This window comes from Hemiscyllium ocellatum, chromosome 3 (assembly GCF_020745735.1).
Source record: "Hemiscyllium ocellatum isolate sHemOce1 chromosome 3, sHemOce1.pat.X.cur, whole genome shotgun sequence".
NCBI classification, from domain to species: domain Eukaryota; kingdom Metazoa; phylum Chordata; class Chondrichthyes; order Orectolobiformes; family Hemiscylliidae; genus Hemiscyllium; species Hemiscyllium ocellatum.
Window position 1 is genome coordinate 17167137 of NC_083403.1, and position 26842 is coordinate 17193978.

The window sequence follows — 26842 nt, forward strand, 5'->3', positions numbered from 1 at the left end:
GGAAAACACTACTATCATAGGGCAAGCCAGACAGAGAACAGCCAGGGAATTCCTAGAGGCATGGCATTCATCCACAAATTCCATCAACAGACACATCGACCTGGATCCAATATACCAATCACTACAGCGGACAGCTGAAACTGACACCCGGAAGCGGCAAGGTCAGACCACTATAAATACCGGAAGGAACATCAAAGAAGCGCTTCGCAGGAGGCTCCACAGCACTGATGATGTCTCCTAGCCAGGGGATGAAACGTTTGCAACAAAAACTTCCAGCTCGGCGAACAGAACCACTACAAATGATTAGATTACTTACAGTGTGGAAACAGTCCCTTTGGCCCAACAAGTCCACACCGACCCTCTGAAGAGCAACCCACCCTTCACCTAACATTACAGGTAATTTAGCATGGCCAATTCACCTAACCTGCACATTTTTTGGACTATGGGAGGAAACCCACACAGACACAGGGAGAATGGGCAAACTCCACACAGGCAGTTACCGAACCCAGGTCTCAGGCACTATAAGGCAGCAGTGCTAACCACTGTGCATCTGTGTCTCCCTCTCTGCTCTATAAAGTTTCAAATTAGCCTCTAGCTAATTCAGTACGCTTTCTTCACCAACATGCTGTTGATTAAAGGAATAGATTAGTCCTTTCTCTATTAAATGATAGGGAGTATTTCTGAAAAGGGACTTGCTTTCTCAGCTTTTCGAATTGCACTCAGCAGGCAGACACAGGAATGCAAAATTTCAATGGGAGCAGCAATTTCTGCTGTGTGAGAAAAGGATGCTGAGTGGTTGATTAAGTGACTCTGACTGGTTGAGGCATTGCTGTGAAGTAATGTCCTCTGGCCAAGTATTGTCCTCTGTGCTTTCATTTATTTAAAGAAAGGCACAATGGGATGGGCATAAATATCAAAGACCCTCGGATGCTAGAAATCAAACCGGAAACTGCTGTAAAAACTCAGCAGATCAGGCAGCATCTGTGGAGAGAAAGCAGAGTTAATGCTTCAGCTCCAATGAACAGTTCTAAAGAAATATCACTGGACCCCAAAATGTTTAGAATGCCTAGGTACATCCTTTCTGTTTGCAGAGAATAGGTCACTGCGTACGAATAGATGTGGCTTCTAGTCAGTGCAAGTGAGACACATTGTGTGTCTAATTGACAATCTTTAATCGCTTGTTAATGAATTCGGGGTTGGGAGTTACCTCCCTGATGCCAGCTTCAAGAATGGTGCTGATCAGCTGCAACACACCCAAAGGTGGGAGGTAACCTGCACATTTTTGGACTGTGGGAACATTCAGCAGACATGATTCACTTAGCCCCGAAACGTCGAATTTCCTATTCCTTGGATGCTGCCTGACCTGCTGTGCTTTAACCAGCAACACATTTTCAACTATGATTCACATTAGTACCATCAACATAGGCAGAAGGAGAGATGTGGTCTTGCAGTCAGTATTCAAGGAGTAAGGTAAGGTATTAGCAAGCAGAACCTCAGAAATAATAATCTAGAGACTACTCCTGTAATCACATAAAAGGATAGATCAGATTAACGTGTAGATGGAGAGATCGTACTCAATAGAGGGTTTCAGATTATTGAGCTGTTGGCAACAGTACTGGGGGAAGGTAGACGTAGAGTTGCCATAGTCTGGGGCTGCTCTTTCATTGGATGGAGAAATGGCTGGTGGTTTAACCTGAGGGTCACCATACCTCAGGGGAGGAGAAAGGTTGACAGTCCTTCATGGCAAGCTCAGCCAGTGTGGGAATTTAAGCCACGCTGTTAGTATCACAACGCATCACAAACCAGCCCTCTGTACAAGTTATACACAGACAGAACTGTGACCAATTTCTTAGATTTGCTAATGCTATTCATCAGAGGCTCATGAGAAGTGTCAGTAGATCGATGGCCAATTGGTGCATTAAGTCCGCTCCACCGTTCAATAGGATGATAATTGGGTGATAAATAGGATGGAGGAGAAAGTGAGGACTGCAGATGCTGGAGATCAGAGCTGAAAATGTGTTGCTGGAAAAGCGCAGCAGGTCAGGCAGCATCCAAGGAACAGGAGAATCGACGTTTTGGGCATGAGCCCTTCTTCAGGAATGAGGAAAGTGTATCCAGCAGGCTAAGATAAAAGGTAGGGAGGAGGGACTTGGGGGAGGGGTGTTGGAAATGCGATAGGTGGAAGGAGGTCAAGGTGAGGGTGATAGGCCAGAGTGGGGGTGGGGTGGAGAGGTCAGGAAGAAGATTGCAGGTTAGGAAGGCGGTGCTGAGTTCGAGGGATTTGACTGAGACAAGGTGGGGGGAGGGGAAATGAGGAAACTGGAGAAATTGGAGTTCATACCTTGTGGTTGGAGGGTTCCTAGGCAGAAGATGAGGCGCTCTTCCTCCAGCCGTCGTGTTGCTATGGTCTGGCGATGGAGGAGACCAAGGACCGGCATGTCCTTGGTGGAGTGGGAGGGGGAGTTGAAGTGTTGAGCCACGGGGTGGTTGGGTTGGTTGATGTGGGTGTCCCAGAGGTGTTCCCTGAAACATTCCGCAAGTAGGCGGCCCGTCTCCCCAATATAGAGGAGGCCACATCGGGTTCAGCGGATGCAGTAAATGATGTGTGTGGAGTTGCAGGTGAGTTTGTGGCAGATATGGAAGGATCCCTTGGGGCCTTGGAGGGAAGTGAGGGGGGAGGTGTGGGCGCAACTTTTGCATTTCCTGCGGTTACAGGGGAAGGTGCCGGGAGTGGAGTTGGGTTGGTGGGGGGTGTGGACCTGACGAGGGAGTCACGGAGGGAGTGGTCTTTTTGGAACACTGATAGGGGAGGGGAGGGAAATGTATCCCTGGTGGTGGGGTCCGTTTGGAGGTGGTGGAAATGACGACGGATGATACGATGTATATGGAAGTTGGTGGGGTGGTAGGTGAGGACCAGTGGGGTTCTGTCCTGGTGGCGATTGGAGGGGCGGGGTTCAAGGGCGGAGAAGCAGGAAGTGGAGGAGATGTGGTGGACAGCATCGTCGATCACGTCTGAGGGGAGCTTGCGGTCTTTGTAGAAGGAGCCATCTGGGTTGTTCGGTATTGGAACTGGTTTACTATAAACCGACTGACCCCACAGCTACCTAGATTACACCTCCTCCCACTTTGCCCCCTGTAAAAACGCCACCCCATATTCCCAATTCCTTCGTCTCCGCCGCATCTGCTCCCAGGAGGACCAGTTCGAATACCGAACAACCCAGATGGCCTCCTTCTTCAAAGACCGCAATTTCCCCCCAGACGTGATCAACGATGCTCTCCACCGCATCTCCGCCATTTCCCGCACCTCTGCCCTTGAACCCCGCCCCTCCAATCGCCACCCAGGACAGAACCCCACTGGTCCTCACCTACCACCCCACCACCCTCCAGATACATTGTATCATCCTTCGTCATTTCTGCCACCTCCAAACGGACCCCACCACCAGGGATATATTTCCCTCCCCTCCCCTATCAGCGTTCCAAAAAGACCACTCCCTCCGTGTCTCCCTCATCAGGTCCACACCCCCCACCAACCCAACCTCCACTCCCGGCACCTTCCCCTGCAATCGCAAGAAATGCAAAACTTGCGCCCACACCTTCCCCCCTCACTTCCCTCCAAGGGCCCCAAGGGATCCTTCCATATCTGCCACAAATTCATCTGCACCTCCACACACATCATTTACTGTATCCGCTGCACCCGATGTGCTTCCTCTATATTGGGAGACAGGCCGCCTACTTGCGGAACGTTTCAGAGAACATCTCTGGGACACCCAGACCAACCAACCCAACCACCCCGTGGCTCAACACTTCAACTCCCCCTCCCACACCACATGCAGGTTCTTGGACTCTTCCATTGCCAGACCATAGTAACACGACGGCTGGAGGAAGAGCGCCTCATCTTCCGCCTGGGAACCCTCCAACCACAAGGGATGAACTCAGATTTCTCCAGTTTCCTCATTTCCCCTCCCCCCACCTTGTCTCAGTCAAATCCCTCGAACTCAGCACCGCCTTCCTAACCTGCAATCTTCTTCCTGACCTCTCCGTCCCCACCCCACTCCGGCCTATCACCCTCACCTTGACCTCCTTCCACCTATCACATCTCCAACGCCCCTCCCCCAAGTCCCTCCTCCCTATCTTTTATCTTAGCCTGCTGGACACACTTTCCTCATTTCTGAAGAAGGGCTCAAGCCCAAAACATCGATTCTCCTGTTCCTTGGATGCTGCCTGACCTGCTGCGCTTTTCCAGCAACACATTTTCAGTTCTGATATATAGGATGATAGGATGATTGTGGCCTGTTTCCCCATAGCCCTTCACTCTCTTACCAGTCAAAGATCAGTCTAACCCATTATTGAATACATTCAATGTCTAGCCTTCACTGTTCTCTGGTGGAATAGAATTCCAAAAATTAGCTTTCTAAAGCCAAAGATTTCTTCTGAAATTCCTCCTCACCCCCATCTTAAAGTCCCATATTTTTGAACTGTTCCCTCAGTTCTAAAGATTTCAACGGAGGATAAAGAGTGGAGCTGGAAAAAGCACAGCAGGTCAAGCAGCATCAGAGGAGAAGGGGAATTGGTCTCAGGTCAGAATTGTCAGTCCGGTTCCTCTGGTGCTGCCTGACCTGCTGTACTTTCTCCAACTCCACTCTTTCTCCACTCTGAGTCTCCAGCAGCTGCCGTTCTCACTATCTCCCTACAAGAGGAAACTTACTCCAGTCTTATCCTGCCAAGGTCATCAACATTTTAAATATTTTAATAGATCACCTCACATCTTTTATTCTAATTTATTCGGACCAGACCCAAAGAAATCGGCTATCTGCAAGTGAACTATTTATAGTTTTGCAGTTCTCCTATTTTTCTCTCATAGCCAACCTAGAATGAGCACTGTGCGTGAATTTTCTCCGACTGACGTCTGAACCACTTGGCCCAGCTCATATGCAAGATCCACAGTTAGCAGAACCTCCTTTTCTGTCAAACGTATTGTCAACAGTTCTCCTGAGTCCTGTCTCGGAACTTGAGCTATGTTGGAGAAAGGAACACGTTAGCACATATTGCCAAAGCATTCTCTTCACCCTTCGGGATAATTCACCAATGTCAGTTTAAGGGGATAACCAATAAGGAGACTGCATGAGAGGGGAATGCTAATTGATTGGCAAATGGGTTCTGTCTGGGAGTAGTATTAACGGTGATTGACAGTTAGCTGCAAGGCTTTCTTTAATTTTGAAATGAAGCAGGTTGCCTCTGATTTTTTTTTTATTTATTCAAAGGATTTTGGCTTTGAGGAGCTGACCAGTATTTATTGCCATCACGAATAGGCCCTTGGGAGGGTGATGCTGAGATGTCCTCATGACCAACTGCAGTCTATTTGGTGAATGTGAAAACATTTGGGGGGGTGAGTTTCAGGACACTGACCCAGTGACAGTGATGGAGCAGCAATAAACTTCCAAGTCAGGATTGGTGTGTGGCTTGGAGAGGAACTTGCGGGTGATGGTGTTCCCATGTATTTGCTGATCTCGCCCTTCTAGACAGTAGCGATTTGGAATGTGCTGTCTGAGGAGACTTGGTCAATTTCTGATTGGTCAGATTGAACCTCTCTTGTTGAATTGAAGCAGGCCCAATGTGTCTATGTTCGTTTTGTCTGTAAAGGACAGAGGTCCTGTGTATTAATATGTAACGTCCAGTACCACCCAAGGACACCACGCAGTGCGCCGACTGACAATCCTAAATTGATGCTAAGCATAATTCTTTGTACATTCAGGAATGCTGGCCAATTGCAGAATCATATCTAATGCTGGACTCTATGTTTTGAGCTTTGCAAGAACATGCTGGTTGGGTCTATGCTGGCAATACCTTGCTTATTGCAAACAGCAGAAGGGAATGCTGTTTGATACAATCCATTAGTCTTTCCAATATACCTGGCATCTGAAATTCAACTGAAATTCACCAGTTTTCATGTCACCTGTGGATATCTTGATCATACTCATTATATTTAAGTCCAAATCATTTGTGTACTTCCCAAACTGCAAGGGTTTCATCATTGAGGCCTGTAGAACCCTGCTGGAAACAGTCATAGAAACATGCCTCTACCATCATGCACTGCTTCCTGCCTCCCAGCCAATTCTGGAGCCAATATTGCCTTTGCTCCCATGGGGCTTTCTGACAGAAGGGACCTTATCAAAAGTCATAGAGACACACAGCACGGAAACAGACACATCGGTCCAACATGTCCACGCCAACCAGGTATCCTAAACTGAACTAGTCCCATTTGGCCCATATTTCTTTAAACATTTCCTAAGTATGTCCCTTTCCAAATGATTTTAAACGTTATAATTGAACCCTGGTAGCTTCCTCTGGCAGCTCATTCCATATACACAATACCCTCTGTGTGAAGATGTAGTCCCACAGATCCCTTTTAAATCTTTTCCCCCTCACCTTAAACCTAGTTCTGGACTCCCCCACCCTATGGAAAAGGTCTTGTCTATTCACCCAATCCAAGCCCCTCATGATTTTATAAACCTCTATAAGGTCACCCCTCAGCCTCCATCACACCAGGGAAAATACCCCCAGCCTCTTCCTATAGTTCAAACCGTCCATCTTTGTATTTTTTCTGTCCCCTTCCTAATTGAATAACATCTTTCCTATAGCAGGGAGAGCCCACAAGTGTATGCAATGTTCCAAAAGCAATGTCCTATATAGCCACAACATGCCTTATACTCAATACTCTGATCAATGAAGGTGAATGTACCAAATGCACTCTTCACCATCCTGTCTACCTGTGGTGCCACTTTCAAGAAACTATATAGCAGCACCCTAGGTCCTTCTGTTCAACAACACTCCCCAGGACCCTACCGTTAACTAGGTAAATCCTGCTCTAGTTTGCCTTACATTTACCTAAATTAAACTCCATCTGCCACTTTCGGCCCATTGGCCATCTGATCAAGATCGCATTGTATTTTAGATAATTGTCTTCATTGTCCACTACACCACTAATTTTGGTGTCATCCGCAAACTTACTAATCATACCTCCTGTATGCTCATCCAAATCATTGATATAGAAGTCAAATAACAGTAGTCCCAAAATCAATCCTTACAAGTACACTACTGGTCACAGGCCTCCAGTCTGAACAACAACCCTCTACTACCACCTGCTACTTCTACTCAAGCCAATTTTGCATTTAATTGGTTGTCTCTCCCTGGACCGCATATCCCATACTGACCAGCCTATCATGTGGAACCTTGTCGAAGGCCTTTCTAAAGACCATGGAGACAACATCTACCACTTTTCCTTTATCTACCTTCTTGGTAATCTCTTCAAAAAATCAAGCCTTGCTAATTCCATGTCCACCATGTCAAATGCATTGCTTTCATTTACACTCAAGGTCACTGCCTCAAACATTTGATCGAGATTTGTCACACATGACCTTCCATTAACAAATCCAGGTCGACTATCCCTGACTAATCTGTATGTCTCCACCTGCAGTTATATTCTCTGCCATAGAATTCTTTCTGATAACTTCCCCACCCCCAAGGTTAGACTGACTGCCAGTAATTTCCTTGCATATTCCTTTTTCCCTTTATTAAAAATACTGGGATAATGTTAACAGTCCTCCCAGTCCAACGGCACTCCAATTGTGTCCAAACAGGATTTGAAACATAGTGACAGAGCTCTGGATATCGACACTCCCATGCCTTCATAAACAGCCTGGGATTCTAGTCCCGCCCTGTGAATCTATCCCCATGTGAAGGCTGCTAAACCCACCAGTATCTCCCCTCTCTATGTTAATCCCTTCTGATGTTTCCCAGTCCTCCACCCTGAAATTTATATTCCATTGCCCTTTTCCACGGTGAGAATCAATGCAAAATATTTATTGAGGGTTGGGCTAATTTCTTCCAGGTCCAGTCACAGATTAATTCGATCTTTCCTACTGGATTCTAGGTCAGTGGTGCTGGAAGAGCACAGCAGTTCAGGCAGCATCCAACGAGCAGCGAAATCGACGTTTCGGGCAAAAGCCCCTCATCAGGAATAAAGGCAGCGAGCCTGAAGCATGGAGAGATAAGCTAGAGGAGGGTGGGGGTGGAGAGAGAGTAGCATAGAGCACAATGGGTGAGTGGGGGAGGAGATGAAGGTGATAGGTCAGGGAGGAGAGGGTGGAGTTGATAGGTGGAAAAGGAGCTAGGCAGGTCGGACAAGTCCGGACAAGTCATGAGGACAGTGCTGAGCTGGAAGTTTGGAACCAGGGTGAGGTGGGGGAAGGGGAAATGAGGAAACTGTTGAAGTCCACATTGATTCCCTGGGGTTGAAGTGTTCCAAGGCGGAAGATGAGGCGTTCTTCCTCCAGGCGTCTGGTGGTGAGGGAACGGCGGTGAAGGAGTTCCAGGACCTCCATGTCCTCGGCAGAGTGGGAGGGGGAGTTGAAATGTTGGGCCATGGGGCGGTGTGGTTGATTGGTGTGGGTGTCCCGGAGATGTTCCCTAAAGCGCTCTGCGAGGAGGTGCCCAGTCTCCCCAATGTAGAGGAGACTGCATCGGGAGCAACGGATACAATAAATGATATTAGTGGATGTGCAGGTAAAACTTTGATGGATGTGGAAGGCTCCTTTAGGGCCTTGGATAGAGGTGAGGGAGGAGGTGTGGGCGCAGGTTTTACAGTTCCTGCGGTGGCAGGGGAAAGTGCCAGGATGGGAGGGTGGGTTGTAGGGGGGTGTAGACCTGACCAGGTAGTCACGGAGGGAACAGTCTTTGCGGAAGGCGGAAAGGGGTGGGGAGGGAAATATATCCCTGGTGGTGGGATCTTTTTGGAGGTGGCGGAAATGTCAGCAGATGATTTGGTTTATGCGAAGGTTGGTAGGGTGGAAGGTGAGCACCAGGGGCGTTCTGTCCTTGTTACGGTTGGAGGGGTGGGGTCTGAGGGCAGAGATGCGGGATGTGGACGAGATGCATTGAAGGGCATCTTTAACCACATGGGAAGGGAAATTGCGGTCTCTAAAGAAGGAGGCCATCTGGTGTGTTCTGTGGTGGAACTGGTCCTCCTGGGAGCAGATACAGCGGAGAACCCTACTCTTTCTCCAATTTTCTTGCTCGAAATAAATTTGAAAATACTCTAAGCACCAATGCTTTCTCGCACACATTCCCTAATATCCTCATTTCCATATTTTAAGTTCCCCCTTGCATTCTTTAAAGACCTTACCATCGCGAACCCTCAGTATCTGCCCAAAGTTTCTCTTCTCTCCTTCATCCTAAACTTTGTGCTCTTGACATCCAGAATTCTTCAGGTTTTGTCTTTGCTGGACTATTTCTTTTCCTTGCACTCTCACCATTTCCTCCTTGAAGGTCTCCCACTACTCCAACGCAGTTTTATCTGCAAGTGACTGCTCCCAGTGAAATCGTATCTTGGCAAAATTAGCCTTTCCGCTGTTTAGAATTTTTTTATTCCCAACCTATTCGTATCCTTATCCATAATTATCCTAAATCTGGCTGAGTTAGGATCACTTTCTTCAAAACGTTCCCCTGCTGACAGAACCTATTGCTGCGAGCGTGGAGCGGAGGATCTTGAAGGAGAACCATTGCTAGTGTTTTTGAATCTGCAGTCTGTACTGTTTGTCCTGTTCGGGTCCGAACTCTGCTGGTTTAAAGGTGGTCCGGATTCCGTGTGGGATGAGTTGGTTATGGAGGCAAGCACTGAGGAAGCAAATGTGGCTGTGGTACCGAGTTTGTTTCAGGACATGGTTGAAGAGCTTCAGGGCAGAGGAAATGACCTGGGAGTTGCTGTGGGAGAGGGACTCCCTGAGATTCTTGTAGAGAGAGGAGGAAAACTTCTTCAAGGCAGGCATCCTTGCAAGAGGGTTCGCAGTAGGGTTAAAATCAACGAGGTAAAAACCTACCTCCAACCTACCCAAGCTCATTTCTGACTATTATATCGAGAACGGCCCTTTCTCTTGTTGGGCTTTCAATGGACTTGCTGAAAACTTTCTCCTGGATGCAATTTAACAATTTAGGCTCCCTCCCATGCACACTAAACTATCCAGTTTAGAATTAGTTGGTTAAAGTATCCTACTGTTACTGCCTTGCTATTCCTACATTTCTCTGAGATCGGATTACGTATTTCTACCTGACTGTTTGGGGGCCTGTTGTACACAGCTAACAGAGCATTTATCTCTTTGTGTTTTTTGTTGGCCTCAACTGTTCACCCATCCCTTCCCACTGTTAGACTTGATTCCTGGACCAGTATTGCAAACCTGCCAAGAAACCAGAGTGTAAAGGTCAGCGGGGGCCATTGGGCATGTGCTAAATGGCAAGGTCATTGGAAATAGTTAATAACTCTTATCTGTAATTACAGAGATAAACTCATTCACACTTACATTACATTCACTCAAGGAGGTAAATGATTCACTTACAAGGGCTTTGCATTTGTTTGAAAGCCTGTTGGTATCCGTACTGAGGTATACCCGGAGAGTATCGAGGAATGATGGCTGGGGGTCTGGGATATGAAAAGACAGGATACATGTGGGGTGCCCCCGCTGGAAATTCTCGGGACTGCAGAGGGAGAGGAGGCTCCAGGTCATTCAGCCCTGAGAGGAGGGGCCCAGGGGGGTCCAGCTGACTGATTCCAAAGTCATTGTGAGATTCGTACCCTGTATCTTTACTGGGCAGTTCAAAACGGCCCTGACACTGTGAGTGTGTAACACTGTCAGGATTGCTGCTTACACCCGGACAGGCGTTGAGGAAAGCCTTCTTGATTTCTTGAGGGTGGTCCAGGTTTAACGAGGAGGCCGTGCTGCTTAAAGAAGCCGGAACAGAGGCACGTTTCATCTGCTCTGTGTACTCAGGTCTGCTACACGGATCCAACCATCCACCCTGGCGCTGTTTTTTTATCATTGCTGCTAAAAACATGCTGGTTTCAGAAGATGTGCCATTTCCAAATTGTGAAGAATAATCAAGCTCATTCATCGTTGCAAAGTCCTTAAACTCAGATTCCAGAGCCTCCTTTGGCTTTCCCACAGCTTCTGCCGGTGAGAGGTCATACTGTTCACTGTTACTAACCAGGGGCCCAGGCTGAGTCGGATAGTGATGGCGACCAGTGTCGAGCTGATGGAAAGTTGGTTTCTGCTTCTCCCCTGACATCTCACATGCAACGGTGTACGGAGCTGACATCTGGTCACAGTGACTGGCTTCAGCCATTCGTCCAGTGGGCCATTGATACCTCTCCAGCTTCTCATCAACCCCACTGCCCTGTGAGGGTGAGGACTGCATCCAGCAGTGTAGATCCTCATCCACCTCCTCCGCTTGGTTCTGGGGCCCTGCCATTGCTGAAAAACAAAAATTAAACCGAAGCTCAATGAGTGGAATGTGAAGACAAAGACACTTCAGTGCAGCTAGAACTTTGACTCGGACGTGCTGTTGCTGGCCACACTTACTTTCCTTTTCTCCTTGTGTATACACGTGTTCAGTTCAATGCAGCCACATTCTTCCTGCTATCTCTACTTCTGCTAGCTCCACAACAGCCTTCACTAACTCTACAGCCTTCTGAGAACTCTGCCTTCCTCAGACTCTGCACCTTGCAGCTTCGCTCATTTTATTCCTCCACCATTGGTGAAGGTCAGTGCTTGAGCTCTAAGTTCAATCATTCCGTCCTTAAAACTCTCTTTTAAGACACACTGCAGAACCCATCTCCTTAACAGAGCCTTCCATCACCCAGTTTACAACCTCTTTGTATAGAGTGGGGGTATAGAGTGGGGGTATAGAGTGGGGGTACAGAGTGGGGGTATGAAATTTTATGTGATAATGCTCCAGTGAAACACCTTTGAACATTTGACTAAGTTAGATGAGTGATATTTATTGTTGTCAAATTTGCCTCAGAATGATATATTAAACAGTGGGTGACATCAACACAAATATTATAGATAGAGCATTTTAAAAAGGGGCTTTGAGATAGCACTGGCAGGTAAGGTTAAGGATAATGCAAAGAGCAAAAGAGCAATTGGAGGGAGAATAGGGCCTCTTAAAGATCAACAAGGGATGTATGGAATCATAGGAGATGGGAGAGATACTGAACAAATATTTCGTGTCAGTTTTTGCAGGGGAGAAAGAAATGGAGGCTAGGGAACTTAGGGAAATAAGATTTTTTTTAGATTACTTACAGTGTGGAAACAGGCCCTTCGGCCCAACAAGTCCACACTGACCCGCTGAAGCACAACCCACCCATTCCTCTACGTTTACTCCTTTACCTAACACTACGGGCAATTTAGCATGGCTAATTCACCTGACCTGCACATCTTTGGACTGTGGGAGGAAACCAGAGCACACCCACGCAGACATGGGGAGAATGTGCAAACTCCACACAGTCAGTCACCTGAGGCAGGAATTGAACCCAGGTCTCTGGTGCTGTGAGGCAGCAGTGCTAACCACTGTGCCGCCCATAAATATTGATATCTTGAAAACAGTTCATATTACAGAAGTGCTGGAGAGCTTGAAAAAACATAATGGTAGATAAATCTCAAGTGAATCCCAGGACATTATGGGAAGTTAGGGAAGAAATTGCACTGCCCCTAGTGGAGATACTTTTTAGATTAGACTTACAGTGTGGAAACAGGCCCTTCGGCCCAACAAGTCCACACTGACCTGCCGAAGCGCAACCCACCCATACCCCTACATTTACCCCTTACCTAACACTACGGGCAATTTAGCATGGCCAATTCACCTGACTCGCACATGTTTGTGACTGTGGGAGGAAACCAGAGCACCTGGAGGAAACCCACGCAGACACGGGGAGAACGTGCAAACTCCACACAGTCAGTCGCCTGAGTCGGGAATTGAACCCGGGTCTACAGGCGCTGTGAGGCAGCAGTGCTAACCACTGTGCCACCGTGCCACCCACTTGTATCATCTACAGCCACAAGTGAGGTACCGGTGCACTGGAGGGTGGCTAATGTTGGACTGTTGTTTAAGAAAGGGTGTAGGAGAAGACTGGGATCCAGAGACCTATGAGCCTGACATCAGTGGTGAGAAAGTTATTAGAAGGAATTCTGAAAGGTAGGATTTGGAGAAGCAAGGACTGATTAGGAATAATCAGCATGGCTTTGTGCAAGGGAAATAGTGTCTCCCAAACTTGATTGAGTCTTTTTGAAGATGCACCCAGAACGATTGATGAGGTCAGAATGTGAACATTTTCTACATGAACTTGCGTAAAGTAGACTGATCAGTAAAGTTAGATTCCATGGGATTCAGGGAGATCTTGCCAATTGGATACAAGATTGGCTTGATGATAGGAGACAGAGGGTGGCGGTGGAGGGTTGTTTTTCAGGCTGGAGGCCTGTGTCCAGCAGGAATCCACTGTGGTTTGTGTTTTAACCAAATGGTTTGGATGAGAATTTAGGAGGCTTGATTAGTAAGCCTGAGGATGATACCAAAATTGATGGGGTAGTCAACAGTGAGGAAGGCAAATGTGAAAGTCCCATGTTCCAAGTGCAATTCAATTGGTGAAATTACTGGCATTAAGCAAAACACAATTTACTCAAACACTATAGTTAAAATACAAGATAGGAGAACTTAGAATGATTTAACTCTACTGGAAAACTTAACAGAACAATTGAGACAGTAGTTAATACTAATTAACTGCTTGAATATTATAATGTCCCATAAACACATCCAAAAAAGCAAATTCAGAATCAGATTTTCTCATATGCAATTCCCAGAATAGGAAGACAAACCCCAGCTTCTAGCTGTAACCGAGAGAGGGGAAAAATATCTTCTACTTCTTCAAAACTCCAGCAGCTTCTGCTGGATTTAAAAGCTTAAGAAAACCCAGAAGTCCTGATCAGAGAGAGCTGGCCACAACCATCCAGGCTGCTTCTATTGTTCCAACTTTAATAAAACCCCAAGGCCTCGCAAACTGTTTACATTATTTCAGGCTGCTCGTCACCTCTTGTTCAATCTCTCTCTCTGAAAGAAACCAGGACAAAATACAACTCCTAAAGCCACAAAATCATCATAAAACAAGCCGGATCCTGTGGTACCTCACTGGACACACGCATCCAGTCACAAACATATCCACCATCCTCTGCTTCCAGCCACTAAGCCAATTTTGAATGTAATTTGCCAAACTGTACTTGATCCCACATGCCCTTAGCTTCTTAACCAGTCTGCCATGTTAAATCTTGTTAAAAGTCTTTGTGAAGTCCATGTAGATGACAAAAGCTCACTACTGTCATCTACAAACCTTGTCATCTCAAAAAAATTAAGTCAATTTTTTTTAGATACGATCTCTATCTTACAAAGCCATATATTGGTTAGTCTCAGAGCGCATATTAATTCAATTGCCCAGAATTTTTTATAATAGTTTCCCTAGCACAGATGGTAGACTCACTGGCCTATTGTATCCTGGTTCATCCCTTCTACCCTTCTTCATTAATAGTACCACATTATCTGTTCTCCAGTTCTCTGGCACCTCTCCTGAGGCCACAGAGTACTTGAAAGTTAATGTCAGCGCCCCTGAAATCTCTTCCCTTGCCTCTCACAACAGCCTGGGATACATTTCATCTGAGCCTGGGGATTTGGCCTGGTAATTTTAAACCTGTGAAAACCACTAAAACTTCCTCTCTCTCAATGCTCATTCATTCAAGTAGATCAAAATCTCCCTCCCTGTTTTCAATATCTCCATCATCCTTCTCTACAGAGAATAGAAATGCAGTGTACTCATTTAAAACCATAGCTGTGTCTTTCAGCTCTGTTACTTTGATTCTAAATGGGTCCTACTCTTGCTGGTCATTCTTTCGTCCCTTACATACTTACAAAATGCCTAGGAATTTTCTCTATTTTCACCTTTTCTCATGTTCCCTCTTTGCTCTCCTAATTACTTTTTCAAGCAACCTCCAGAACTTCCTATCTTTCTCTAGGGCATCTGCTGCTTTGAACCTTTGGTATATATCTTAACCTTCCTTTTTTTCCTCCTTATCTAATAAATCTCTTGACATCCAGGGTTCCTTGGATTTGTTGATACCTTTCGAAACGTTTTCGTCCCACAGTCTCACGACTACCCCTTTTGAATATCTCCTGCTGTCCTCACATAGTCCACGTTGTCAGATCCTGTCTTATGTTATTAAAATCACACACCCCTCCCCATTATTTCTGGTTCCTCTTTGCCCTGATCCAAAACTACCTGAAATCTTACTGAGTTATGGTCACTATCACCAAGCTGTTCCCCCACTCCACATCTACCATTTGCCTGGCTTTTTCTCCCCCTAAAGCTAGGTCCAGCACCACCCCACATCTCGAGGCCTTTAAGAAGCTTTTCTGAAGTTTTTTTTTCTCTCTGCCCTTTCAAATGTCATTCCATCTATAATTTATAAAACATCCAACTTTCTTTAAACATCAGGATCTGGATTGTAAGTAGCACATGACTGAATTTGAACAAGTTAATCAAGTTGCTGTTTATGACTGAAATTTGGACAGTAAAGACAGACAGGAAACCCGAGTTAGATTTGACTTCAACTAAAGATGAAAATTGTTCCCTGAGCACGTTGTTGCTGAGTTGATGCTTTGGATAAGTTGACCTAAAGTAGCATCCATCGCTGGCACGCAGATGCCCCCAACATGACCCACCAGCTTTTAATTTGGCTACAACTACATAATCTGGCTCCAGTGCCCTCTCTCTGAATGACCACTCACCTATTTTGACTCCCACTCCCACCCCCACACCACCCCTACTCCCACAAACCCACGTCCCGAAAAATAAGCGCCATCTATTAGAAAATAACTTGGTACTGCACAGAATTCAGATACAAGGAAATGACTCTGGCTCAATGAAAGGGAAACACCAACCAAAGAGCCAGGAAAGTATGTGTGTAATACTGCCCCTGTTCCAACGCTGAAAACACAGCGGTCATTCCATACATAGCAAGCGCCCATAAATAGCAATATCATTGAGACCATTTGTTACATTAGATCTACAAAGATTTAAGGTGGGGGGCAGAAGGTGTAGAGGAGATGTGAGGAGAATCCTTTTAACCCAGAGGCTGGTGAGAATCGGGAATTCAGTACCTGCAAGATTGGGAGAGGCAGAGACCCACATAACATTTAGAAACTAGATAGATTTTTTTTCGTAACATATATTTTTCTTTTTTTCCCCTTTTTTTCTACCCCCCCCCACCCCCCACTACCACCTAATTGCAGTCATGCTTATATTTTCCCCAGCACTGATGGTGCTATTTAGATATACACTTGTGATGCTAAGGCATACACAGCTGTGGAGAAAGTGAGGTCTGCAGATGCTGGAATATCAGAGCTGAAAATGTGTTGCTGGAAAAACGCAGCAGGTCAGGCAGCATCCAAGGAACAGGAAATTCGACGTTTCGGGCATAAGCTCTTTGTCAGGAATTCCTGATGAAGGGCTTATGCCCGAAACGTCGAATTTCCTGTTCCTTGGACGCTGCCTGACCTGCTGCGTTTTTCCAGCAACACATTTTCAGCTCTCATACACAGCTGTGGGCCAAGTACTGGAAAATGGAATTGGTATAGTTAGGTGGTTGCTTTAGACAGGCACGGATGGGATGGGCCAAATGGCCTTTCTCTGTGCTGTAGATTACTATGACTCTATGACACGAATAGATGGATAAACAGTGGCCAGGTAATTGTAGATAACTCACCAGCTCATGGTGTAATGACAGTGCAAAGGCAGGAGGCACAGAGTTAATTTTGATGCCTTCAGAATCGATGGTTGGGAGAATGGTAAAAGGCAACATGCCCAAGGGGATTGGTGTAGATTGAATTCGATGGGGTGGGAATGGGGAAACAGCTTCCATCTTCGTTTACTAAATAAAACAGTTTCCAATGGCAAAGAGGCAAGTCTCCTTTGTTTTCTTCTGGTCACACAGTGAGGGGTAAGGGATAATAAGGGAGGGTCAAAGGCAAGGACAGGGAGGGACTTTCACACTGCACCTTCTTTCTCACCACCTGTGCCTCTAATTGGCCCCAAATCTGAGAAAAAATTCTTTTTGTTCAACAAAGGTTTTAAGAGATAGGCGCCAAAGGCAGGTACATGGAGTGGGGCCAGAGATCAGCCATGACCTCACTGAGTGGTGGAACAGGGCTGGAGAGGCCTACTCATGTTCCTATGTTCTATTTGGAGAATTGGAGTCCTCCCCATCTCACAACTCCAACTGCACAGTTTCCCAGTTGGAAACCCCTTGCCTGTTGGAGAATCAGTTGATTTAGGATCGATCAGATGAGACCCTTAAATGGCCAGTAAATGACCACATAAGGACCTTAATTGCTGGTATGTTGAGAAGGCTGTTCATGGATCCTCTTTCCCAGCACTCAGTGGCAGAGGTGGCTAGAAAAGGGTGAGCTTCTCACTGAGGCAAATTTATTTGATTTTTCCCCCTTTTCTCAAAATATCCAGGGGAGGGAAAATTCTACCTTCTATACATTCATAAAATCCAGGATCATGAATGGCTTTTTGTACCAATTTCTCAACCAGTCCTTCAATGATTTGTGTACCTTTGACCCCCAGATTTGTGTTCCAGCACCTGCTTTAGAATCATACTCCTTATTTGATTTGTTTTTCCTGCCAAAATGTATCACTTTGCGCTTAAATCTGAATTAAATTTCTATTGTCACTCATTCCTGCCCTCCTTCTCTTTAAGTTTACCACCATCCTCCCCAAGCTGCATTGCACTTCTAAATCTTGGGTCACCCACCATTTTGAAATTATGTCCGTCCCCAAAATCTACATCATTGGTATATAGACAGGAGAAACAACAGTTTTAGCACTGAACCCCAGGAATCCTACTGTTTATTTTTAGCCAGTTTGAAAACTCTTCTGGGCCTCGTGTCTAACATTTGGCCCAATTCAGATCCATGTTACTGCCATCCACTTCATTCCACAGGCTTTCACCTTGGCAGGCCTGTCACCTGGCACTTCACCAATCACCTCTTGAAAGTCCATGTAAACCACATCAATCTCAATATCCTCAAAATACGATGTAGCTTTAACAAACTGGGCTGACTTTCCCTGAATATCTGATGAGATTATTCTAATCACTTCTATAACTTCCTCCATCACTGAGGTCAGTCGTGTAGATTCAGAGGCAGGGATTAATACCTACTGTGAAACAACATCTTTTTTACACTTAATGTTATATGATTGCATCAAATACGAGACCATAAAAGACAGGAACAGGAATAGACCATTCAGCCTCTTGAGACTGGTTCTACCATTCAGTAGAATCACGGCTGAGCTGACATTCTACACCTCCAATTTCCAAACTTTTTCCAAGTAACCCTCGATTCCCAAAATGGCAAAATATGTCATTCAATCATAAACACATATCGACCGATCAGTAACAGGGGACAGCTTGTTTCTCAGAGGGCGATAATTGAGATTTGAGCTTTCTTGAATGATTACTTGATGAGGAATGGCCACATGGGCTAGGCAAATGTGACTTGATGGGCCAAAGGGTCTGTTCTGCATTGTATGATTCTATGATTATCCATCCTCTGCAGTTTAGAAGTGTCAGAAATGACTGAATTGAAACATATCAGGTCCTGAGGAGGTGGTCTGGGTTGACAATGAAACTATGTTTCCTCTTGTGAGTGATTTTAGATCTAGGGGTCAGAGTGAAAAAAAAAGGGTCGTCCATTTAAAATACAGACTTCGAATTACTTTTTTCTCTCAAAGGATTATGGGTCTTTGGAATTCCCTTCCTCAAAGGCCAGTGAATGCAGAACCTTTATATATATTGGAGACAGACACAGGTCGATTCCTGATTACGAAGGGACTGAAAGTTTAATCAGGGAGATGCAGGAAAGTGGAGTCAATGTGAAAATCTGATCAGTCATGATCTGCTTGAAGGGCTAAATGGCCAAGTTGAGCTTTCTGTGACAATCCAGCGACACAATGATTGTTTTTACTGAGTCTAGCTTTTTATTTCCAGATATATTCAAACTGTCACACAGAATTTGAACTCGCATACGTCTGGATTAGAAACCCAGTAACATAACCATTGTCCCACAGAATGTGAGCCCTGATTGCCTTGAGGAACGCAGCCCGTGTGGTTTCAAACTGTTTTCTGGGAACTGCTGGCTAATGGTTTAAAGGCTCCAGTAAACAATGAACAACTGCCTTTACTTGTGTGACTATCAGCCCACAACTGAAGAATGCAGAATTGCAAGAGCTGCAACAAATTCAACTGAATGACCAGTGGGAAACCGTGTGCTGAAAATGGCGGCTGTTGTGGTTTGAATTGGTGCCAGGTGAGAGTTACCGTTAATGCACTGCAGAGATAGCGTCTGAGCGAGAGCTTTGGGCAGGGGGTGGGAGAATGGAATACATGAACTGTAAGAGAGTGTGTGACAGTTCGTGGAAAAGGAAGTGGTCACTCTATCAAACAACAGATTATCAAACTTCATAGCTGTGCAGTGCACATTTCATCACTGAGGAGTTCCCTTCCTATGTCCCATTGACTGAGTACCATTTTAGATTTAGATTTTATTGTCATGTGTACTCAAGTACAGGAGTACAGTGAAAAGTGTATTTTCAGAGGTTGTGGGAGGTGGGACTTTCTGAACTGTAATTTGGGTCTGTGCTTCCCAAGAAGATTCCAAAGTGTCTCCATATTATCCACTTCTCACCATTGTATTCCTCAAGGCTGGAAAATGCACCAGGAAGAGTGGCAAAATAAAAGAGATTCTTTAGGCCTTTTATGAAAGATATTGAAACAGTGCAGCAAGACCTAGGTGACATCCAGCAGACTGATACCATCAGGCAATACCAGCACACAGGCAATGACTATCTCCAACAAGAGACAATCTCACACCACCCCTTGACATTCAGTGGCATTACTATCACTGAATTCCCCACTAACAATAGCCTGGAGGTTACCAATGACCAGAAACTCAACAGGACTCATCAGATAACCATAGCACACAGGTTACAAGAGCAGGTCAGAAACTGGGAATTCTATGGTGAGTAACAGATCCCCTGATGTCCCAGTGCCTGTTCACCAAGGTGCAAGTTAAGAGTGTGATGGAAAGCTCTCCAATTCCCTGGATGGGTGTACCTCCAACCATGCCTGAGAACACATACAGGATAAAGTGGCCCACTTGTTTGCCCCCTGAAACACCTTGAACATTCATTCCCTGATACACAGTGACAGCTGTGTGTACTGTCTCCAAGATGGATTGCAGTTACTCACCAAGGCTCCTCTGACAACACCTTCAAAACCCATGAACTGCTCCATCAACAAGGATAAGGGCAGCAGATAAACAGGACCACCAGAATTATAGATCCATACAGGGAGACGCTTTTTGGCCTGTCGAATTTGCACTGACAAAAATTACTCTAAACCTTCATTTGTCCCAATTTCCAGTACTTGGCCCATAGCCTTGTACACTGTGATCTTGCAAGTGCTATTCCCTGTACCTATTAAAGGTAGTCAGATTTTCTGCTTCAACTACTCTCCCTAATAGTGCATTCCCAATTTCCACCACTCTGTCTTCCTCCAATCCCTTCTAAATCCTCCTGCCTTTCTCCAAAATGATGTCCCCTCTTACTGACCCTTCATTCAAGGTAATGGCTGTTTTCTATCCACTGTCTCCATGCCCCTCACAATTGCGTACACCTCAATCAGGTCCCTCTCCACTTTCTCTGCTCTAAAGACAAGCTGAACATTTTCAGCCTCTCTTCATAATGTCCTGGTGAATCTCCACTGCTGTCCTTCCTGCAGTGACCAGAATTACACACTGTGCTCCAGCTGTGGTCATTTCAGTTCCTGACAGTCTTTGTAATGATACCAAACAGACAAATGGAGTATATACCTACTGTCACCATGGAATTAACGTCATTGTGTTGTTAATATGAGTGCCTGTTCTTGTTAAAACTCACTATTGGTTTATATTGAACGTATGAGAAACGTTTGAGAGCTCTAGGTCTGTATATGATGGTGCTCAGAAGGATGAGGGGGGATTTAATTGAAACTTACAGAATACTGAAGGGCCTGGACAGAGTGGATGTTGGGAAGATGTTTTCATTGGTCGGAGAGACTAGGACCAGAGGGCACAGCCCTAGAGTAAAATGGACAAGTTTATTGGAACAATGATGGAGGATGGAGGAGCCAGTCTATGTCAGTCAGACCCTCAATGTGCTCTGGGCCACCTTGCTGGAGGAATACATTAAAGAATATATTTTTAAAAGATGTGGAACTCTGACAGATTTGTGTGTCTTCATACAAGAAACACAGAAAATTAACATTTTAGAACAGAAATAAGGAGAAACTGTTTCAGCCAGAGAGTGGTGAATCTATGGAATTCATTCCCACAGAAGGCTATGGAAGCCAGGTCATTGAGTATATTTAAGACGGAAATAGATAGGTTCTCGATTGTAAAGAGGATCAAGGGTTACAGGGAAAGTGGGAGAATGGGGTTGAGTAACCTATTAGCCATGATTGAATGGCGAAGCAGACTCGATGGGCTGAATGGTCTTATTTCTGCTCCTATGTCTAATGGTCTTGTGATTAATGAGAACATGAGAACTAGGAGCAGGAGTAGGGCATTCAGCCTCTGTTCCATTTATTACAATCATGGCTGATCTCATCTTAGCCTCAATTCCATTATCCTGCCCACTCTCCATAACCCTTCGTTAAAAATCTGTCTATCCCCTCCTTCAGTTTAGTCAATCTCCCAGTCTCAATCGCAATCTGGGACAGTGAATTCCAAAGATTCACCACCTTTTGAGAGAAGTAATTCCTCCTCATCTCTGCTTTAAACCTGCTATCCATTATCCTAAAACTATGACTTCTTATTTTAGACTGCCTTACATGAAGAAATATCCTGTCTAAATCCCAGTGAGAATGTGTGTAAAATGTATATATTGGTTTCAAATGTGATCAGGTTATGAAAAGGACTGAAATAAGTAAAAGGCTAATAATAGTTAGAAAATGTAGAATCTCTACAGTGTGGAAGCAGGCCATTCAACCCATCAGGTCCACACCAACCCTCTGAGGAGCAATCTTTGTAACCCTGCATTTCCCACGGCTAATCCACAAAACCTACACATCCTTGGGCATTGTGGGTAATTTAAGCGTGGCCAATCCATCTAATTACACATCCCTGGGCACTATGGGTAACTTAAACATGGCCAATTCAAATAACCTGCCCATTCTTGGACAGTATGGGTAACTTAAGCATGACCAATCTACCTAACCTGCATATCCTTGGGCACTATGGGTAACTTAAACATGGCCAATCCACCTAACCTACACATCCTTGGGCACTATGGGTAACTTAAGCATGGCCAATCTACCTAACCTGCACATCCTTGGGCACTATGGGTAACTTAAAATGGCCAATCTACCTAACCTGCACATCCTTGGGTACTATGGATAACTTAAACATGGCCAATCTACCTAACCTGCACATCCTTGGGCACTATGGGTAACTTAAACATGGCCAATCCACCTAACCTACACATCCTTGGGCACTATGGGTAACTTAAACATGGCCAATCTACCTAACCTGTATATCCTTGGTCACTATGGGTAACTTTAAACATGGACAATCCACCTAACCTACACATCCTTGGGCACTATGGGTAACTTAAACATGGCCAATCTACCTAACCTGCATATCCTTGGGCACTAGGGGTAACTTAAACATGGACAATCCACCTAACCTACACGCTTTGGACCATGGGAGGAAACCAGAGCAAACCCATGCAGACAGAGGGAGAATGCGCATACTCCTGAGGATAGAACTGAACCCAGGGCCCCAGTGCTGTGAGACAGTAGCACAAGCTACTGAGCCAGTATGCCACCCTAGATCAGGAATAAGTGGGACATTTTCAGGTGTGACTAGTGGAGTGTTACAAGGATCCGAATGGCAGCTATTTACCATCATTGTTAATGTCTAAATGTCGGGAATGATATATCAAAATGTGCAGTTATTACAGGTTGGGTGACACTGTAAGCTCTAAGGAGGATACAGAGAGACAGGAGAAAGGGGTACAGACAGCAAAAAAAATAAGGTGGAAGCAAGTTATAAACACAAGGAATGCAGCGATTCAACAAGGCAGCTCATTGCCTCCATCTTCTTAGGGAGAACAAAAGCTGCCTTCACCAATGATGCCCTCATCCCTTGAGTAAATTATAAAAAAAAGTGTGGAGAAACACAAGTTTATTCATTTATTGGAACAATAGTGGAGGATGGAGGAGCTAAACTATGTCAGTCAGCCCCTCAATGTGCTCTGGGTCATCTTGCCTGGAAGAATAAATTAAAGAATATATTTTTAACAGATGTGGAACTCTTAAATGATGTTCTGACAGATTTGTGCATCTTCATACAAGAAACTCAAGAAGTTAACATGCAGGTAGAGCAAGCAGTTAGGTAGGCAGGCTGAAGTACGTGATATTTCAAGACTTGCTACATTGTCTTGAAGTTCTATACAATGGGGTAAGAAATCAGAATTTCTTGCTGATTAATGATAACTAATTTAAATCTACTGACTGTGCATTGATTTAATTTAATTGCATGAAAAATGTCTGCTGAACCATTTCAATCCTTCTTGTGATATGCTCTCTGTAAAAGGAGCTCAGCAGTGACATGATGAGAAACTGTGGTTTGGACTCTAATTAACCAAATGCTTTGTGAGCTCAAATGGTGTAAAAATAACCAAATATTCAAAATAGTCAACTTCAGGTGAAGTGTAGCATTATGAACCCAAACAGAAATCTGTGTGATAACACGAATAAATACCTTCGCAGGACATCAGAAGCCCAGATGGAAGGAAAATTCAACAGAAAAGTAATTGGCACAGAGTCCACCATCATTGTCCTTGATTTGGCCAATAGCTAGCATCAAAATGTTTATAACCAGATGGGGGTTAGAGTTTGGGAATCCAGGGAGCATGAGAGTTGGATCTAACATGGTGAGACAGGTGGCTCAATGAGACTGTGTGGTGGCTCTGTGGTTAGCACTGCTGCCTCACAGCACTGGGGACCTGGGTTCAATTCCACCCTTGGGCAACTGTCTGTGTGGAGTTTGCACATTCTCTCTATGTGTGTCCCCTTTGGGTGCTCTGCTTTCCTCCCACAATCCAAAGATATACAGATAAGGTGAAGTGGTCATGCTGAATTGCCCATTAGTGTGTAGTCAGGGGTAAATATAGGATAGGGGAATGGGTCTGGTGGGTTACTCTTTGGAGGGTTGGTGTGGACTTGTTGGGCTGAAGAGCCTATTTCCACACTGTAAGGATTTGATGACACATTTTGCATTTGGGCCACTCAAATCAGAGCTAGGCAATCATCAGGTTAAAATAGGTCCAGTGAGACTGCCTTAACATCAGAAACACCAGACTCAAGTCTCACTCCATTGAACTTCATTCATTATGTGACCAAACAGGTTGAGCATCAACCTGCATATCTTTCCAACAAACGGCAACGAGAGATGATAAGGGGGGAGAGACTTCTGGTCAGTCAATTGAAAGAAAGGAAATGACAGCCTCTCCCTTCATTATGCATAGCTATGGACTACAACCAGTGTATAAAGCTATATGCTGTCACAGCTACTGACTCTGGGGGTGGGGAGTAACTGTGGGCTCAGTTGGCCATAGGGTTCACACAAGGTGGCTTCAAGATCTGCATCCATAGACCATAAAACATGAGAGGAGGAGGAGGCCATTCAGCCCATTGAGTCTGTTCTGCCATTCAGTGAGATTATGGTTAATCTGAAAATTCTCAACTCCACTTTCCTACCTCATTCCCTTGACACCCTTACTGAGTAAAATGTTGACTATCTCAGCTGTGAATATACTTAACGACCCAGTCTCAATAGCTCTCTGCAGTAAAGAATTCCACAGATTCAGTCCTATTTGAGAAAATAAATTCCTCATCTCTGTCTTAAATGGGTGACTCCTTACTCTGGGATTCTCTCTGTTCCCAGATACTCCCACAAGGGGAAACATTTCTGCATTGACCTTATCCACTTCCCTAAGAACCTTCTATGTTTCAATATGGTTGCTTCTCATTCTTCTGAACTCTATTGAGTACTGGCCCAATTTACACAGCCTCAACCACTCCTCATAAGAAAATCTTTCCGTATTAGGATTAACCCAATCTCTGAACTACCTCCAATGCCAGGCTACCTTTCTTTAAATATTGGGACCAAAACTATTCACTGTATTCTAAGTTTGGCCCAGCTGGTGTCTTGTATGGGTTCATTTTTGAATAGTTTCAGTCTTATATAGACTTCCTTATTTTCATACTTCAACCTTTGCGAAATAAAAGCATCCAAAGATGGTCAGGTGGATTGGCCATGCTAAGTTGCCCACACTGAAATTGCCCAAAGCGTTAGGTAAAAGATGAGGTCTGCAGATGCTGGAGATCACAGTTGAAAATGTGTTGCTGGTTAAAGCACAGCAGGTTAGGCAGCATCCAAGGAATAGGAAATTCGACGTTTCGGGCATAAGCCCTTCATCAGGAGCGTTAGGTGCATAGGTCAGAGGGAAATGGGTCTGGGTGGGTTACTCTTCGGAGGGTCGGTGTACACTTGTCGGGCCAAACGGCCTGTTTCCACGCCGTAGGGAATCTAACCTAACCTAATCTAATCTAATCTAATTTGTCTGTTCTATAATCCACTGAACTTGGATGCTAAACATTTTTCAATTAAAAAATGGCTGCCTGAGTGACGTCTTAAATAGCCAGCTGATTTTCAGGAAAGTCAAGGAACTATCAAAGGGGCCGAAGCCACCAAGAGACCCTGTCCAGGGCCATTTGGCTTGCTTGGTAATGTAGAGGCAGGAATCAGGAGGCTGGAAAGTAAAGGAATCAAAACCAGTCCGGTTTGCAGAATGGGCAGCACTAGTCCCATTGACTCTGAAACCCGAGTTGGTTCACCTTGGTGGGGATTTTAAACAAATGGTAAACCATTTATCGCAGCTGGATAAATATGTAATGGTTTGAATAGAGGATTTGTACACAAAGCTGATAGGAGGGCTGCCCTTCACAAAGCTGCACATGAGTCATGTATACCTGGAATTGCTGTTAGATTAGAATTCCCAGAAGATGCTACAATTGATACCCATAAGGGTTTATACCAATATGCAAGACTGCCATTTGGGGCATCAACTGCCTGTGATATTCTTCAGCGGTTTACTCCAGGTCGCCATTTGTCTGGATGACAAGCTAATAACAGGGAAGACCAACAAAGAGCACTTTGAGAAGTTGGACATGGTCCATAGTTGTTTCTCCAAGGCAAGTGTAGGCCTTAGGAGGGGAAAAAGTGTGTTCCAGGCACGCTAAATCATTTACTTGGGCTACAGAGTCAACAAGACCAAGTTACATCCGTTGGAAGATAAAGTGAGGGCAAACAATGGTGTTCCGGCTTCCAAGTCCTAGGGGTGGCACTGCTGTTTCACATGCCACGGACTTGGGTTCGATTCCAGCCTCGGGCAACTGTCCATGTGAAGTTTGCACATCTTCCCTGTGTCTGCGCGGGTTTTATCTGGGTGGCTCTGATTTCCTCCCACATTCCAAAGATGCGCAGGTTAGCTGGATTGGCCATGCTAAATTGCACATAGTGTCTAGGGCTGTGTAGGTTAGGTGCATTAGTGATGGGAAATATAGGGTAGGGGGATGGGTCTGGGTGGGATGTTCTATGGAGGGTCCGTATGGATTCGTTGGGCTGAATGCCCTGTTTCCACACTATAGGGACTCTATAGAAAATGTCTATACCAGAGCTTAGGCCATTCTTTGAGCTGGTGAACTGTTACAAAAGGTTCATACATATCCTGGCATCTGACACCTGCTATTGAGAAAGGGTCAGCCTCGGAAATAGTCTCATAGCCTTAGGGAAGTGAAGAAGC

At 45.2% G+C, this 26842-nt stretch overlaps 1 protein-coding gene across 3 annotated transcripts in view; it reads right to left on the reverse strand.

The window, feature by feature from the left end:
* Nucleotides 1-26842, reverse strand: part of traf3ip2a (TRAF3 interacting protein 2a) — a 93601-nt gene that overhangs the window by 45694 nt on the left and 21065 nt on the right. For 2 of the 3 annotated variants that reach the window (XM_060855872.1, XM_060855871.1), the window contains exon 2: nucleotides 10389-11300. The exons of the other annotated variant lie outside the window; for it this stretch is intronic. In XM_060855872.1, coding sequence (XP_060711855.1) covers nucleotides 10389-11300 — 912 coding nt within the window. The remainder of the gene's footprint in view (nucleotides 1-10388; nucleotides 11301-26842) is intronic. 3 annotated transcript variants of the gene reach the window in all.